At 43.3% G+C, this 15453-nt stretch overlaps 1 protein-coding gene across 1 annotated transcript in view; it reads right to left on the bottom strand.

Moving 5' to 3' along the window:
* The window catches only part of KLHL6 (kelch like family member 6), a 57708-nt gene extending 47988 nt beyond the window's left edge, over positions 1-9720 (bottom strand). Inside the window, exon 1 of the mRNA XM_043594794.1 lies at positions 9381-9720. Coding sequence (XP_043450729.1) covers positions 9381-9673 — 293 coding nt within the window. The 5' untranslated portion in view covers positions 9674-9720. The remainder of the gene's footprint in view (positions 1-9380) is intronic.
* Between the last annotated feature and the right edge of the window lie 5733 nt (positions 9721-15453).

Below are 15453 nucleotides of genomic sequence, written 5' to 3'. Positions count from 1 at the left end.
ACTGAAAAGGAGGGAGTCTTAGAGCTGCCAAGGAGCAGACCCCCAACCATGTGGCAGAAGTACATCTGAGAAATCCCACCTTAGAAAGAAGCCAAGTGAGAGTCGAAAGAAAGCACCCTGACTGCATTCAAAGCCCTGGTTCCTCTTCTCCCCGGGCTCTGCTGCATCCCGGCCCTTCCTATGAATTGGCTATGTGGCCAAATACCTTCCTCTTTTGCCAAAGCTGATTTGACCTCAGATTCTATTCCTTGCCATCAAAAGAACACTGACTAATATAGGAACATTGAGCAATGTGACGGATGGTGAGCTCCAAGGCAGTTTTACCAAAAACATACATGTTCTTCATATGGGCAGCTCTTCTCATGGACTGTTTAGTGTTTGCTATATTAGAATCTACCCTGCAAAGGCATTTTCATCAACGGACCGTTACATATCTGTGTACTTGGCATAGGGGTAAAGTTCAGAACTTAAGATGTCAATGATGAGTGTTTGTGTTGTGTTTTAGTTGAGAGTTCCATGGAGCATTATTCAAAACAGGAGAAGAATGGACTTTCTGGCCTTGAGTGAAAGAAGACCCACATGCCCTAGACACCAGGGGTGGAGATGACAGAGATGATATTTTATTAAAAATTCCAAGGACCTACATGCACTTCTGCCTTGAGGCAGCAATTTCTGCCGAGTACCTTCCAATCCTAAAAAAAAAAAAAATGGTCTGCAGGAGTCTCTATGTAGGCATAGCACATTTGTGTCCAGATGGTCATATGAGTAACCTGCTGAATCCACAACATTCTGAAGTATTCTGGATTTTTAACTGATCCTTCAAATCTTTCCTATAATGACCATGCTTTATCATCCTTCCCTTTTTTAAAGTTATGCAATAGCCTCCCAACTCTGTGAGGACTTCCTGCTCTGACCAGGATGCTGCCTATCAGTGACTGAACCTTCAGGAGGAATGTCAAGTTTTTATGGATATCAAATATGTAGTAGGTGTCTGCTGAATGTCAGCCATTGCAATGGTGTCAAGGACCCTCCCATAGCTCACACTCCCAGCCAGTTTCTAGAGCAGGCATGATGGATGATGCTTACATGCCACACAGTCTCACATGTATACCAGAGCCACTCAAAGTCTGAAGGGAGAAGAGAAGTAAAAGTGCAAAATAATTGTCCTCTTGGCTGTAAGATCTCAGGATCATTATCTCTGATGCCTATGAGACAGGAATCATGGAATTCTCTAATATCTGTATATTTTTCACGATACCTTAACCCTTACTCTGCACCTAATGCAGGACTGGCACATAGTAGCTGCATATAATGGATCCTTGTCAGTTTTTGGTTGCCCAGCATCTGAAACCCTCCTGAGATATGGCAAATTCTCCCTCTAAATGAGATGTGGTGTGTGGCAGAAGCACTTCCTGATCCAGAAGCTGCAAAGGCCCAACGCACACTTTCCCAACTTCTGTCACAGCTATTGCATTAACATGCGTAACTCAGCTTTGACCAATTAGATAAACTTACCCTAGGCTAGGAACTGGGAGCTGGAAAGGCAAAGAAGCAGAGACAGAGGAGAACCAATTCTGGTGGAAACAGCAGCCTCCAGTTTCCAGGAATTGCAAGGGAGACAGTGCCAGTGGCCAGAGCTGTGCTAGCCTTGGCCTCCAGGATCCTGCAACAGCGGGGGAATTCTCCCCAGATGGGTTCTGGGTGGCTTTAAGCTGTGGTCCTGGCCACGACCTGGCCTCCCTGGCTCCTATCTGTTTTCGGAGTTTGGCCTTCTGAGGGATTCTGTGAGTTACCTACATAAATCTTCAAAAAAGCCAGTTGATTGCTCTTCCTTAGAATGAAGAAATCTGACTTGTTATCATGCATAAAATGTTTAGGCAAAAAAATTCATAAATGATCTATTTTATTACATGTATTTCGCAAACTTTACTGGGATGGATAGACACAAATCAGTAGCTTCACTGTATTGTATAACAGCACTGAACCTCAGAGAGGCCAAGCAATTTGTCCAAGATTTACACAGCCAGTAAGTGGCAGGGTATAGACTCAAATGCCAGTGACAAGGTTCTAAGATGGTGTTCTTTCCATTATACCAAGCAGTTACTGGTTCCTGCCCCAATTGATGTCCTACAGGTTCTTGAGGCCCTATGCTTTCAAAGCATACTGTCTCTTCACCTCACATCCTGACCTACTTCCTTATTTCTTATTTAATCCTTTGACCCAGACTGGTGCCCTAAGGAATGCTGAGTCTTCAGTGCTATGGGGATCTGTCAGCTCAGCCCCCAGATGCAAATTGGCTTGAATGTTCCCATAGTGTTCTGCCTGTGTGTGTGTGTATGTGCACATGGAGGCAATAACTTTTACACTTTCTCCTCACCTACAGTTTACATAGACTATACTAGTGTATGGTAGAGAGGGAAAGTTAATAGTCTTGCACAGTTAATGTCCCAACAGCCACATTTCTGCCTGATAGAAAGGTCTGCTCTCAGTTTGAATCCCAATGGGGAAACCATTCTTGCTATCAAAGTGAGTTCCCTGGAGGGTGAAATGGAGACAATGCTATCCACTAGTTGTTACCTAATTGTTGATATTGTGGAAATCCAGCAAAGTTCCTGGCATGCAGTACTCAAAAAATATTGTCCTTTCCAGATCCCAAACTGCAGAAATACTTATTCCAAATATGTTTATCACCACATCATTTATAAAAACAAAAATATTAGAAGTAACCTATATTCACTATGAGAGAATGACTTTCATATTATGCATCTATTAAAAATGGCAGCTAAATAAATAAATAAGAGTTATGAAAACTATAGGGGAAAGATTATAATGAAACAAGATGCAAAGCAAGATGCAAAACTGTATCTAAACTAATTTTACAAGTATGTAAAATATTCATATGAAACAAAGTAGAATAATAACACCTAAATGAAAACAAACTTTACCAGAAAAGTCCCATAATCCCCTGTCCCCAAAATCTTGCAGTCAGATGTGCTCTGACATTCAGAATTGTTTGAATATTACCATATCTTGAATATTATATAGCACCGCCAACATTCCTATATCCAGAGCACTAGTACGCCAGCAATGAATATATGCATAATGGAATAAACAGACTCCAAGTAGCCTCTTCTCAGTTCAGGACAGATGTCTCCATCAGACATGTGCAGCTCAAGTCACAAATTCGTCTGCCAAATAAGTTCTAAAAACCTTCTCATTTATCAGCACTTGGGGGATTTTAGAATTGCTGATAAGAAATTATAGATCTATAGTACTTAAATATTTTTTTAATGCTTACTTATTTTTGAGAGACAGAGGGAGTCAGAGTGAGAGCAGGGGAGCGGCAGAGAGAGGGGGAGACACAGAATCCAAAGCAGGCTCCCGGCTCTGAGCTGACAGCACAGAGCCCGACACAGGGCTTGACCCCACAAACCGAGAGATCATGACCTGAGCCAAAGTCGAATGCTCAACTGACTGAGCCACCCAGGTGTCCTGGTCTATAGTACTTAAATATTAACCACCACATTGATTCTACTAAATGAACAAGACTAAAAGCATAAAATGCAGGACCCAATGCTCGAAGTACAGTCACCAGTTCACTTGATCAGTCATACCCACTGTGGCAACAGCAATACTCAATGCTTTCACCATTAGCAAGATTTCTAATCCAGACCCAGATGGCCTTAACTCATTCTTGTTTTCCTTAGCACTTACTCTCTCACCTGTGCTTGCCTGCTCCCTTGTAGACCCCTTACACCATTATGCAGAAAAAGCAAAGGATTATAACCTCTACACATGGTTTAAGAGTAGCCTCTCAGGGCGCCTGGGTGGCTCAGTCGGTTGAGCGTCTGACTTCGGCTCAGGTCACGAGCTCACAGTTCGTCAGTTCAAGCCCCGCGTCGGGCTCTGTGCTGAAGGCTCAGAGCCTGGAGCCTGCTTTGGATTCTGTGTCTCCCTCTCTCTCTCTGACCCTCCCCCATTCATGCTCTGTCTCTCTCTTAAAAATAAAAAAATATTAAAAAAAAAAGGGTAGCCTCTCACCCTACTTGCTGCCATACAGTAATTAGTTAATATATAATAATAATATTAATAGATTGGGCCCAGAATGCCATTCCCATTCCTGACCTGTGCTTGATTTTTGTAGCCAGTGGTCAAAATCCCCTCATCATGGACTCAGGGAACCAGACCCAAAGACCAAGGTACTGAGGTACAAGCAGGAGCCAAGGTCCAGGCAGATTTGGGGCAGCAGCAGCAACAAAGGAGCTTGCTATCGACTCAGCCTCAGCCTGGAAGCTCTTTTATTCATGTGGGAAGGCCAGTCATCTGGTAGGACTATGAGGAGCCTGATGATCCCTCCCTACATCACCACTCCTTCCCTCAGCCACCCCTGAAATCACAACACGATTGCCCTCAGGGGTCAGCCTCACCTATGGAGTGTGCCATATCTGCAATGATTTGTTCCCTGCCCCCCCAAAATGGCGAGAAACACTGGTTTAGATGGAGATCCTATGGGAGGTGGGGTCAGCATGTAGGATGCACAACCAGTTCCAAAGACTTTGATTTGGGGACATGTCCAAAGGCATAACACAAATGGCAGCTTTCTTAGTGGTCTTTTATTTTTTTTTTTTATTTTTTTTTAATGTTTTTATTTATTTTTGAGACAGAGAGAGACAGAGCATGAACGGGGGAGGGTCAGAGAGAGAGGGAGACACAGAATCAGAAGCAGGCTCCAGGCTCTGAGCTGCCAGCACAGAGCCCGACGCAGGGCTCGAACTCAAACACTGCGAGATCATGACCTGAGCCGAAGTCGGACGCTCAACCGACTGAGCCACCCAAGCGCCCCTTAGTGGTCTTTTAAAACACACTACTAGTTTTATAACATTTTAAAAAACAATTACTATGAATGTTAAATTATGCTTTCCTTGATTTTCCTGCTGGGATAATATTCAGACACCTTGACATTTGGCTGTTGACATTTAATGTATGTCACGAGCTACTTTTTCAGCTTTATTCTCCCTTGCACTTTTCTCAGCCTCAACTCTATGTATTTTCCCAACTTCCTCATTCCACTCAAGACTTCTAAATAGGCCCCCAAAGGGAACTACATTGTCTGAGTTACTAATATAGTCCCTGTTTATAGCCACCATGGTTATATATGCAGGTAGACAATAGCTGGGCAGCAGGTCCAGAGAACATGTGTAAAATGATGTCGGTGAGGAAGATTCTGGGGGAAAATGGAACTGGTAGATTCTTTGATGCACTAGACCACATGAAAGATCATGGTGAGAAGATGTGAGCAAAAGATAGTCCCACAACTAAGCAAATGGAAAAAACAATGAATTATTAACTTCAGGAAAGACAAAAAGCTTTACATGAAACAAAATGTAATCATTTCACACAACTTGGTTCAACAAGAAAAATGTTTTCATGAACATCATGCAAATTCTTAATACAAACTTATCCAGGAAAAATGTGAAAACATTATACTGAGAGATTGTAGTAAAGGTCAGTGTATGGTAAGGGAGCTAGGAGTAAGTGCTAAGTCCTTATCAGACATACTAGGAAATCAGTAAATGATGTCTAACGTTGAGAAATCAAGAAACAGTAGCATAAGCACATTTTGAAGAAATATAAATATAATACCAGAAGAAACAGCTAAACATAAAAAATGGTGACTTTTGGTGAACAATCCTGAAGGGTAGAAGAGGTGAAGAGGAATTTTTTTTTTTCATTATAAGTCTTTAAATACTATTTGACTCTTCGTTAACTATCTGCATGCAGTACTTTGATAAAAATAAATTTTAATTTTAAAAAATATATATCTGAAAATTTGGCGTATGTGGGTGGTTCATTCGGTTAAGCAACAGACTTCTTGATTTCAGCTCAGGACATGATCTCACGGTTCATGAGTTCAAGCCCCACATCAGACTCTGTGCTGAGCATGGAGCCTGCTTGGGATTCTCTCTCTCCGCCTGTCTCTACCTGTCACCTGCTCACACATGCACTCCCTGTCTCTTGCTGTCTCTCCCTCAAAATAAATAAATAAACATTTAATGTATATATACGTGAAAATTTGAAAGGCCGTAAAGAGACAGTTCACAGAAAAGAACTACAGACAATCCTTAAACATACAAAAAGACGTTTGAGCTTATTCAAAATGAGAGAAATGCAAATTAAAACAAAACTGAGATACTGTTTCTCATCTGTCATACTGGGAAAAAATCCCGAAGTTGGAAGCCATCCTCTTTTGGCAAGCCTGTCGGGAGTTCAAAATGACTGAACCCCTATAAAGGCGGATCTGGCATATATATCCACTTAAACTGCAGATGCATTTCTCCTTAACTCAGCAAACCCTCTTCTAGAAATGCACTCCCAGGTATTCCTGCACACATATAAAAATGACATATGTATAAGGTTATTCATTACAACATTGTTGTATGGCAAAAGATTAGAAACGAGGGGCGCCTGGGTGGCTCAGTCGGTTAAGCGTCAGACTTCAGCTCAGGTCACGATCTCGCGGTCCGAGAGTTCGAGCCCCGCGTCGGGCTCTGGGCTGACGGCTCAGAGCCTGGAGCCTGCTTCCGATTCTGTGTCTCCCTCTCTCTCTGACCCTCCCCCATTCATGCTCTGTCTCTCTCTGTCCCAAAAATAAAATAAACGTTAAAAAAATAATAATAATAAAAAAGATTAGAAATGATCCAAATGTCTGTCAACAGGGGACTGGTTAAATAAACCATGGTTCAGTCACTCCATGGAAAATACTTATGTTCTCAATGAATAAAGAAAAAGTGTACAAAATTTAATAGCCAGCTTCCAGGCCCTCCAAAGCAAAGAGGGCTGTGTCAGAAGCCTCTCAGACAGAGTAGGCTCTCTGCCCTTCCTAAGTGTGAGCATAAGAGGAACTTGGCTCCCTAGCCCTTTCAAAACCTTAGAAACTAAGCAAAACGGGTGGTGAGGCAATGTCAGACTTCATGTCAGTCCTAAGTCCAAATCCCACTCGGTCACTTTATTCACCGAGACACTCCGGGCTTTCATTCCTCATCTGTAAGTGGGCATAAAATTCCCTACCCCGCAGGGCTGCCGTGGGATGGTGTATGGGACACAGGTGGCACAGAGCTTTGCTCTCACTAAGTGCTCAACAACAGAAGTTATTATTAATAGCAGTTAATAGCAATACCGGAAAAAAGAATTCTGTCTCCAAGACTGTGTTCATTATAGGAGGAAAGTCATCCTGGAAATACCAAGATAAGAATCAAAAGTTGCTGCTCTGAAGAAAAGAAGGAATTTCCCTACGTGACCAGGCAGTTTTGGAAGAGAGTCTTCAACCATAGGCACACATGCACACTGTGTGGGTGCCTCCAGCATCTCATGGCCACCACCACCTTTGAGGGCTGGTACACACTTTCCCTAAGTATCCTACATCAACAGGGTGGGAAGGACCTGGGCCTAAACACCTTCCATTTAGAATGAGAAACCCAAGGACCAGAGGAATCAATGATGTGCTTGAGAGCATACAGCCAGCGGTCCTGTTCCATAGGCAGGCTGAGCCACTAACTAAATTGCTAATCAGGCGTACATTTGTATGACTGCCATTTTCCAGTGATTCAAAAGAGAATCAATAAATCTAAAAATGGGTACTAAGTACATTGAGCTAAGTTGACTTTCATTCACTTCTGAAAGTGGTTGTTGATCAATGTGAAAGATACAACCAATACCGGTGGGGTGAGAAATGTTTATCTTTGTCATCCCAACTTTATGGCTGTACCTACATGTTACCTGTTATATACTTCCTCTGGAATGGAGCCCCAAATTTAGTGGCAATTTTTATTGCAGTAAAAACAAGGATTTCTAGAACGTGCCCAATCCCTACTCCAGCAATGATTACATTTGTAATGTTGGATTTCCATTTCCTCATCTGTAAAAGGGGACATCAGCCACCTCACCGCAGTGCTGCAAAAATAAAATCAGATACTATGTCTGTCTGGCACATGGCTGGCGCTACTTCCCACAAACCCAGGTGTCCCTTGCCTTGTTTACATAGGGGACCTAATCAATCCCACAACAATCCATTGACACTGCTCTTTGAATTCCAAGTAAAAATTTCCCTCTAAGCATCTCAGAAAAAGTAAAAAGATAAAATACTTTTCATGATGTTTACATAGATAAATAGTTTTTAATTTCCTCAGAACCAAGAGTTAAGAAGAATCTCATTAAAAGGAATTCTAGAGGCGCCTGGGTGGCTCAGTCTGTTGAGCAACCAACTTTGGCTCAGGTCATGATCTCTCAGTTCGTGGGTTCAAGCCCCATGTCGGGTTCTGTGCTGACAGCTTGGAGCCTGGAGCCTTTGGATTCTGTGTCCCTCTCTCTTTCTGTCTCTCCCCCACTTGTACTCTGTCTCTCTCTCTCTCAACAACAAATGAATATTAATAAATAAATAAATAAATTAGCTTAAAAAAAAAGAAATTCTAAATGTATTTCTTTTTCAAGTTCCCTAGATACCTTCTTCATCCCCATTTCTCTTTGGGACTGTTTCCCACCATGTCTACATTGGTCTGGAGATCTCTGGATCCAGCCCTACTCACTGTGTTCCTGATTTTCCCACATTCCTATCCCAGGCATTTGCTCATGGTAAACAATAAATGGTTCTAAGCTGAACCAAACAGAATGAGGTGAAGATTTTCAACAAAGACATACTGAGTATCCACTATACCCTATGCACTGTGTAAGACCCTTTCCCTCTCATATTTAATTATCACAACAATCCAGAGAGGTAATCATCATTATCCCCAATGTATAGATAACAAAACAGAAACTCAGAGCATGAAGTGACTTGCCTCAAGTCTCACTGTCAGGAAGGGAAGAGAGGGATGGAACCCAGGTCTCAGAGTGTGTTATATTTGGGAGCCTCTCCCTGCTAAAGCACCTTTGTTACTACGTTCTTTTCCAATCCACCCTCTGCACAACCAGATGCCCCTAATTTTCAGCAAGTCATTTGATAACTCCAAAAGAGGGGCCACAACATTGGTGAACAAAGACAACATCATGTTTCCAACACACTAGTCAGACCAAGGGGGAAAAAAATCCCCATGACTTCAGTAATTTTCCATCCTCTGAAACAATGATACATATACAGAAGATTCACCATAAATATAAACATTGCTTCCAAATGACACCAATCTCTCTTTTAATATGCCTTAAACAAATCTAAAATCTAAGGCTTAACAGCTTCCTTTCTTGTATCTGGAATAGACACATGAACCTAAATAGATACACAAAACGTACATGCAACAACAGTCAACTAGTTAGATTGGGTTATCACATCAATATCGATTGTCCTTACAACCTGCACCCAATCTGACTGCAATCCTAGGCATGCTGACCTGAAATAGTTGCTGGCCGCGGCAAGCACCACGCGGTGGCAGGAGAATTCCTGAATGTCCACACACAAGATGACATCTGTCAGAGCATTTTCCACGCGGAGGGTGTCCAGGCCATTCTGCAGAATTAAGGAGAGTCCCGTGTCATCGAATTTTACCTTATCCCCATTTAAGATTTCTACCAGGTCTCCTCTTTTCTGGGAGGCCTCATCCGTAGAAGGTGCCAGCGGCCCTTCCAAACTCTTCTCTACCACATCGCCCATGGTCCAGGCGCCCCCCTGTCCTGCCATCAACATCCAGACTGACGGAGCGCCCAAGTTTCAGGCAGGTCACATTGCAGAAGTTGAGCGGATTTCCTGTGCAGAGCCCTCCACTTATCACCAGCTGTCACACACACAACAGGAAGTCTCGTACTTTCTCATCCTGTTACTACAAACGCCAGTAACTTCTATTCTTCTTCTTTTTGTGAGTCAACAAAAGGTTGGAAATTACTTAGAAGAGGTGTGTATAAAGGGGCTCCAGAGGAGAAGGGGTGGCTTCCCAGAGTCTGCTATTAGTGCTGTGAGGCTATTTTGGTCCATCTCCCCCTCATATCCGTGAGCAGGAAGCTTCTGATTCTGGTTATTACATTCATACCTCTGGTGCTTTTATAATGCAAGTTGTCAATGATAGGATGTGCAGGGAACATTCTACATTCTTCCCCCTCCCTCTTCTCAGGAGGGTGGGACCCCATGATAAGCCCCCATGCAGTCCCTTGGGAACTTTGGAAAACCCACTTATCGCTGGCATTCTTGTTTATATCAGCATTGCACATGTTCTGTCTTTGTCTTCCTCCCTGCTCAGGGGAAAACAATGTCATTGCAAATATTAATGTTCCCCCCTACCAAGAAAGTCTATTGTTTCAGATATGTCTGTGCGGACAGAGAACAAATGATCTCCAGAAACTCCATCCCCAGGGTCTTCTCTCTTAGAAGACTTATCAGAGTAGGTCAACACCAGATTACCCTAGCAAGTCTCAAATTGGCCTAATCTCACTCAGCATCTATTGGCCATGCACCTAGTGGTACACCATGAAGCATCTTCATTACCTCTGCAGGTCTCTATTAAGTGATAATAATCATCTTTTAATAAACTCCCACTATATTATAGACTAGAGAAGTTAATTCACTCTAATGTATTCTAACCTTTATAAGAACCCAGTGGGGCAGATATGATTGTCCTCATTTTACAGAGAAGGAAACTGAAGTTCTGCCCAAGTGAGTGGCAGGACCCAGATCTGTTTGGCTTCAAAGCCCCTGTTTCCTCCACCACCATCAGGTTACCCAGAGCTGTAATATCATGTTGGCCCTGACCCCCGCATCTCCCACAGAAGGAATGGTAGGGCTTGCTTGCCATGGTTGCACCAGTCCACAATACCTAACCAAAGTGGCCTCTGCTGTCTGGCTCCTGCTTTCATGTACAGACAACACTAGTGTGTTGGTCTGACTGTACTTTCTAGCAGTGGGGAACACTGGCTGTCCTCGTGATCAACAGGGAGTCCCAATCCATTCTCTTCCCTGGTCAGTGGTTACTGAGCCTCCTCCACGGGTCCCAGTTCTGCCTCAGCTCTTCCTCTCTTCCATAGATACTTATTCCTAAGGTCAGGGTCTTTCATATCTCCCCTCCCACCAGACTTGTGCTTTATCCAGAGCTCTGTCAATCAAGATGCTTTGGCTTCAACAACAGAATAGTCCATCAAAAGTGGTTTAAACAGGGGTGCCTGGGTGGCTCAGTTGGTTAAGGGTCAACTTCAACTCAGGTCATGATCTCACAGTTCGTGAGTTCGAGCCCCACATCAGGCCCTCTGCTGTCAGCGCAGAGCCCACTTCGGACCCTTCGTCTCCCTCTCTCTCTGTACCTCCCCTGCTCTCTGTGTCTCTCTCTCAAAAATAAATTAGCATTAGAAAAAAATTTTAAGTGGTTTAAACAATAGAAGTCTCACACTATAAGTAGGCAAATGTACTCAGTCTCAGGTTAATCCAGAAGCTCAGTGATGTCATCAATGACACAGAATTTTTCCATTTTCCCACTCTGTCACATTCTCAGTGTGACGGAGATGTCCCCTTATAATCACATAATAGCTGCCACAATACTAACCAGTCTAAAAGCAGGAAGAAGGGAAGTTCTCTTCTCCTTCATCTCTTTCTTTTTACCACAAATAAAATATTTCCTAAAATCCCCATTAGGCTTCTCCTGGGTCACTAGATTACCAGAGATCAAACTCTAGGAAATACGAATGGAATAACATGATTGGCTTGCACCAAACATGATTCATCTGCTGGCTCCAGTCCACTTTCCCCAGGATCAAGGAGTAGATACCTGATAGCCAAACAAAATCAGGGTCTGTTATCACAGAGGAGAGGGAGGGGGTGGTACATAGTTGACCTCCTGTGCCCATCACAGGGACGAACACACCTTGACTCTTCCTGCAGGCCTCAACTAGGAGGAACTCAGCGCTTTCACCCAAATGACTCCAACCGCCACCTCTGGTAGAGCTGAGGACAACACATGACCCAATCTCTCTCATGGCATCTTGTCCCCCAGAACCTCTCAAAGTATGAACAACACTGGCCATATTCAGCTCCATTCCAACTCCCCCTCAAATAAAACGAAATAAGAATAAAATTCAATTCTCCATTCATGATGGATCCTGTTCACCAAGCTCCCTTATTATTTTTCACATACCTTCCAAGTCCACCCACCCCATTCCCTTGACATAAGCAGATAACTGTTACCTTTTCCCCAACCCCACATTTTCCTAGTAGGGATGTATTCACAGACTTGTACTATAGGTGTGGTAATACCTACAATTAGATTTAGTGCAAACGTAAAAAACACAACCAGTTTGGCATCCATGTCAACCTGGATATGCTCTGAGATTTAGCATTAACCGACAAATATTCTTTATAGATATTCTTTATAGCCACAAAATGTACAAGCCACTGGCAAAAGCTTTAATACTGGGAAAACAATCTAATTATATCTTATTAGGCTAGTTAGTTGGCTTTATAATGCTTATAAGGAATAGATTCTGTCTCCATACAAATGGGTAGCTTCACTCAATGAAAATCTCTATTCCTAAAACCACAGATTGCCCCTTCTGACCCCAGTCAACTTTCTTCTCTAACACAACTTATCATGATAGAAACAAGTGTTAAGTCAGCTACAAAGGAAAAGCCACTGTTCTGTCATGTTAACTTAATGCTACTAAGGCTCTCATTTATAGAGTATCGACTATGCTTCAAGAACTATGAGAGGCATTTTACGAACTCTGTTGCGCTTAATCTTCCCACCAATCCAGTGTAGTTAAGTTTTATGAACTCCATTTTGGAGACATGGAGACAGGTAAGATCACATAATTAGTATCTTGTCCATAGCCCCTCAGTACATCCTGGAGGTCACCCACAGAAAGTTCCCAGAAGCACACCAATAGCATCACTCTGCCTGAGAGAGTTTTCCAGCTACAAGAGCATATGGGCTCACCAGAGGTGCCCCCCAGACTGACCTGCAACTGAAAGCCAGAGGTTGGTAGATAAAAACGCTAGCTTCCTTGTCTCTTCATGGGACACTACTGAAGTGCATTCTACCCTATCACAAGACTCTCAGAGCACTGAGCTCTAGTTGCTCATAGTAGTAACCCATTCATCCTCTCACTTCCCCACCCTGTCACTGTGCTTCTCAAATAAACTACCTGTAGCCGGTCCTTGTCTAATATCTACTTTGTGGTGAAGACAAATTAAGACACATAGCTACTGAATGACAGAACTGAGATTTGAACTCAGGTCTGGCTGATTCTAAAGCCCAACGTTTTCACCTTCCACTGTTCCCCAATGACCCAGTAGAATCATAACCTCCAACAGAGGCTTTCCCAGAAACACTTCAGTGTAACTGTGGCTTCGATCAAAGTTAGAGGACCCCACCTTCCAGTCCCCTGACCTGAGAGTCTCTCTCCACCAACCCCACCAATGTCCAGTCAGCTCTATCTCCTGCTGTCTGCTGCTGCACCTCAATCAACGCTCAAGCACCTAACTCATCACTGACAGAAAGACTTCACAAAGTCAGTTGAGACCGTGTTTACCTTTTTAGGAAATAGTCACAACTGCAATGGCACCAAAGCATCACAAGCTACGCCTGCAGTGCTCTGGGCCTCTGCCTGCCATATTTTCAGGGCCACACTTCCTTGAACATCACCACTGCCAACAACCCACTGCTTCTGCTGTTGTATCCCAGAGAAGGGGAAGACCCCTTTTTTCCTTTTCTGAGCAAAGAGCACTGGTATACCAGGCTGAAGGAAGATTCAATAAAAAACATGCCTCAGAAGTTAGAGATGGTGTATTGCCCCTGGGAGCTTTAGGGACTTATTTCCTCCTGAAGCCATTTGCTTATCACTTCTCAGGCCTTTTGGCTAAGATCAAGTGTAGTATCTGAAGCCACTCACTTATATATATTCCAACGTAGAAAAGGAAAAGTAGAGACTGCTCGCCCCCTCCCCAGAGAGGATTTGTTTACATTCCAGAATAAAGGTTTCTCTCTCAGGAGGAGGAGGAGGAGGAAATGGCCTCACATGCCACCTGTGCTATCCATATAAGCTGAGTCTTCCAGTTTCAGTGCTCATCTCCTGTGGTGCAACCCCACTGCACATTATCTAAAGAGACAGGGATGCAGGGAATTGGTAAGAAGATGATCTGTGAGTAATAAATGATCTTTTCTCTGATTCAGAGACCTCATATTTCCTGTCAGAAGAAAAAACTGAAATATATACACACATACACATTTAACATGAGTTCATTTTCACTTGATTTCTCCAGGATGAGCAGCAGAGTGAACAAAGAAATATTTGCTTCAGGGTCTAAATGCTACCAAGGGAGACCTGGACTTCATACTTTCCTTGCTGCCTGCAAAATGCTTATTTATCCTTCAAGATAAATGTCTCTCTTGTCTTCCTAAAGCTTCCCCAACATACCTACATTTATTGCAAGCCTTGCGTGTGTGTTCATGCTTCTGCAGATGCACTAAAGCACTGTATTGTCATTAGTCTGGCTCACGGTCTGTCTCCCCCAGTAAGCTGTGAGCACACAAGTCAAGTCGTTCTACATCCCAGAGTCTGGCACAAGCCCAGTTACATATGATTCAGTCAAGTAATATGGGGCGGATAGACAGATTTCGTGGTTGGATGAAAGAATAATCAAAAACTGGAACAAGAGCTCTGCCTTGGTAGCCAGTGGCTCTCTTAAGAGGAGTTCCTGCATGGCTGAGGTAATGTGTGCGCTGACCCAGGAGGACAAGAAGAATTTGTGAGGAGAGAAAAAGGGGAGGGGAAAGGAAGAATGAACACACTCAGAGGTATAAAAGAACAAGGAGTATTTGGAGAACTACAAACCATTAGGTAGAACTAGAAGACAAGGTGTGTGAGGGGGTTGGGGTTGGAGAATGGGGTACAATAGTAAGAGAGCAAGCCAGTGAGCCATGCCCTCTGGCAGCAATGTGAAACTGGAGCATGCATCAGCATTACCTGGGCCCCAACCCCAGACTTTCTAATTAGGTGGATCAAGGGTGGTGTCTGAGAATTTGCATTTCTAACAAGCCACAAGTGGTGCTGCTGCTGCTGGTCCTGGTCCCAGGTCTATTCCTTGAGAACCATTGTTATATGTGAATCTGTCAGAGGCTCTGTAGGTATTTAACAAAGGGAAAAAGAAGGGCTCTGATACAGGATTTGGAAGGCCATCAGGTGGAAGAAAGTAGAGGATGACTCCAGTGAATCAAGAAAGACCCAACAGAAAAGAGTTACAGGCAGGCCACTTGGGGTCCAATGTGAAGAATTCTCAAATCCTTAGCGTCATCCCCGGCTGGTCTACAACTGCTTCAAACAACAGATCATGAAATAAACCCAGATGATTATGTGACTCACGCAACGTCAGCTAGTAATTAGCTGAAATGGGGCAAGAATTCAGGACTTGCAGCTCCTGAGCCAGTGCTTTATCCACCTCAGGCTCAAGGAGCACAATCAAGACTTTGTATGTTTGTGCTTGTAAGTGGG

Source organism: Prionailurus bengalensis, chromosome C2 (assembly GCF_016509475.1).
Source record: "Prionailurus bengalensis isolate Pbe53 chromosome C2, Fcat_Pben_1.1_paternal_pri, whole genome shotgun sequence".
NCBI lineage: Eukaryota > Metazoa > Chordata > Mammalia > Carnivora > Felidae > Prionailurus > Prionailurus bengalensis.
The sequence above is the reverse complement of the archived record's forward strand: the minus strand, read 5'-3'. Positions and strand labels throughout refer to the sequence as shown.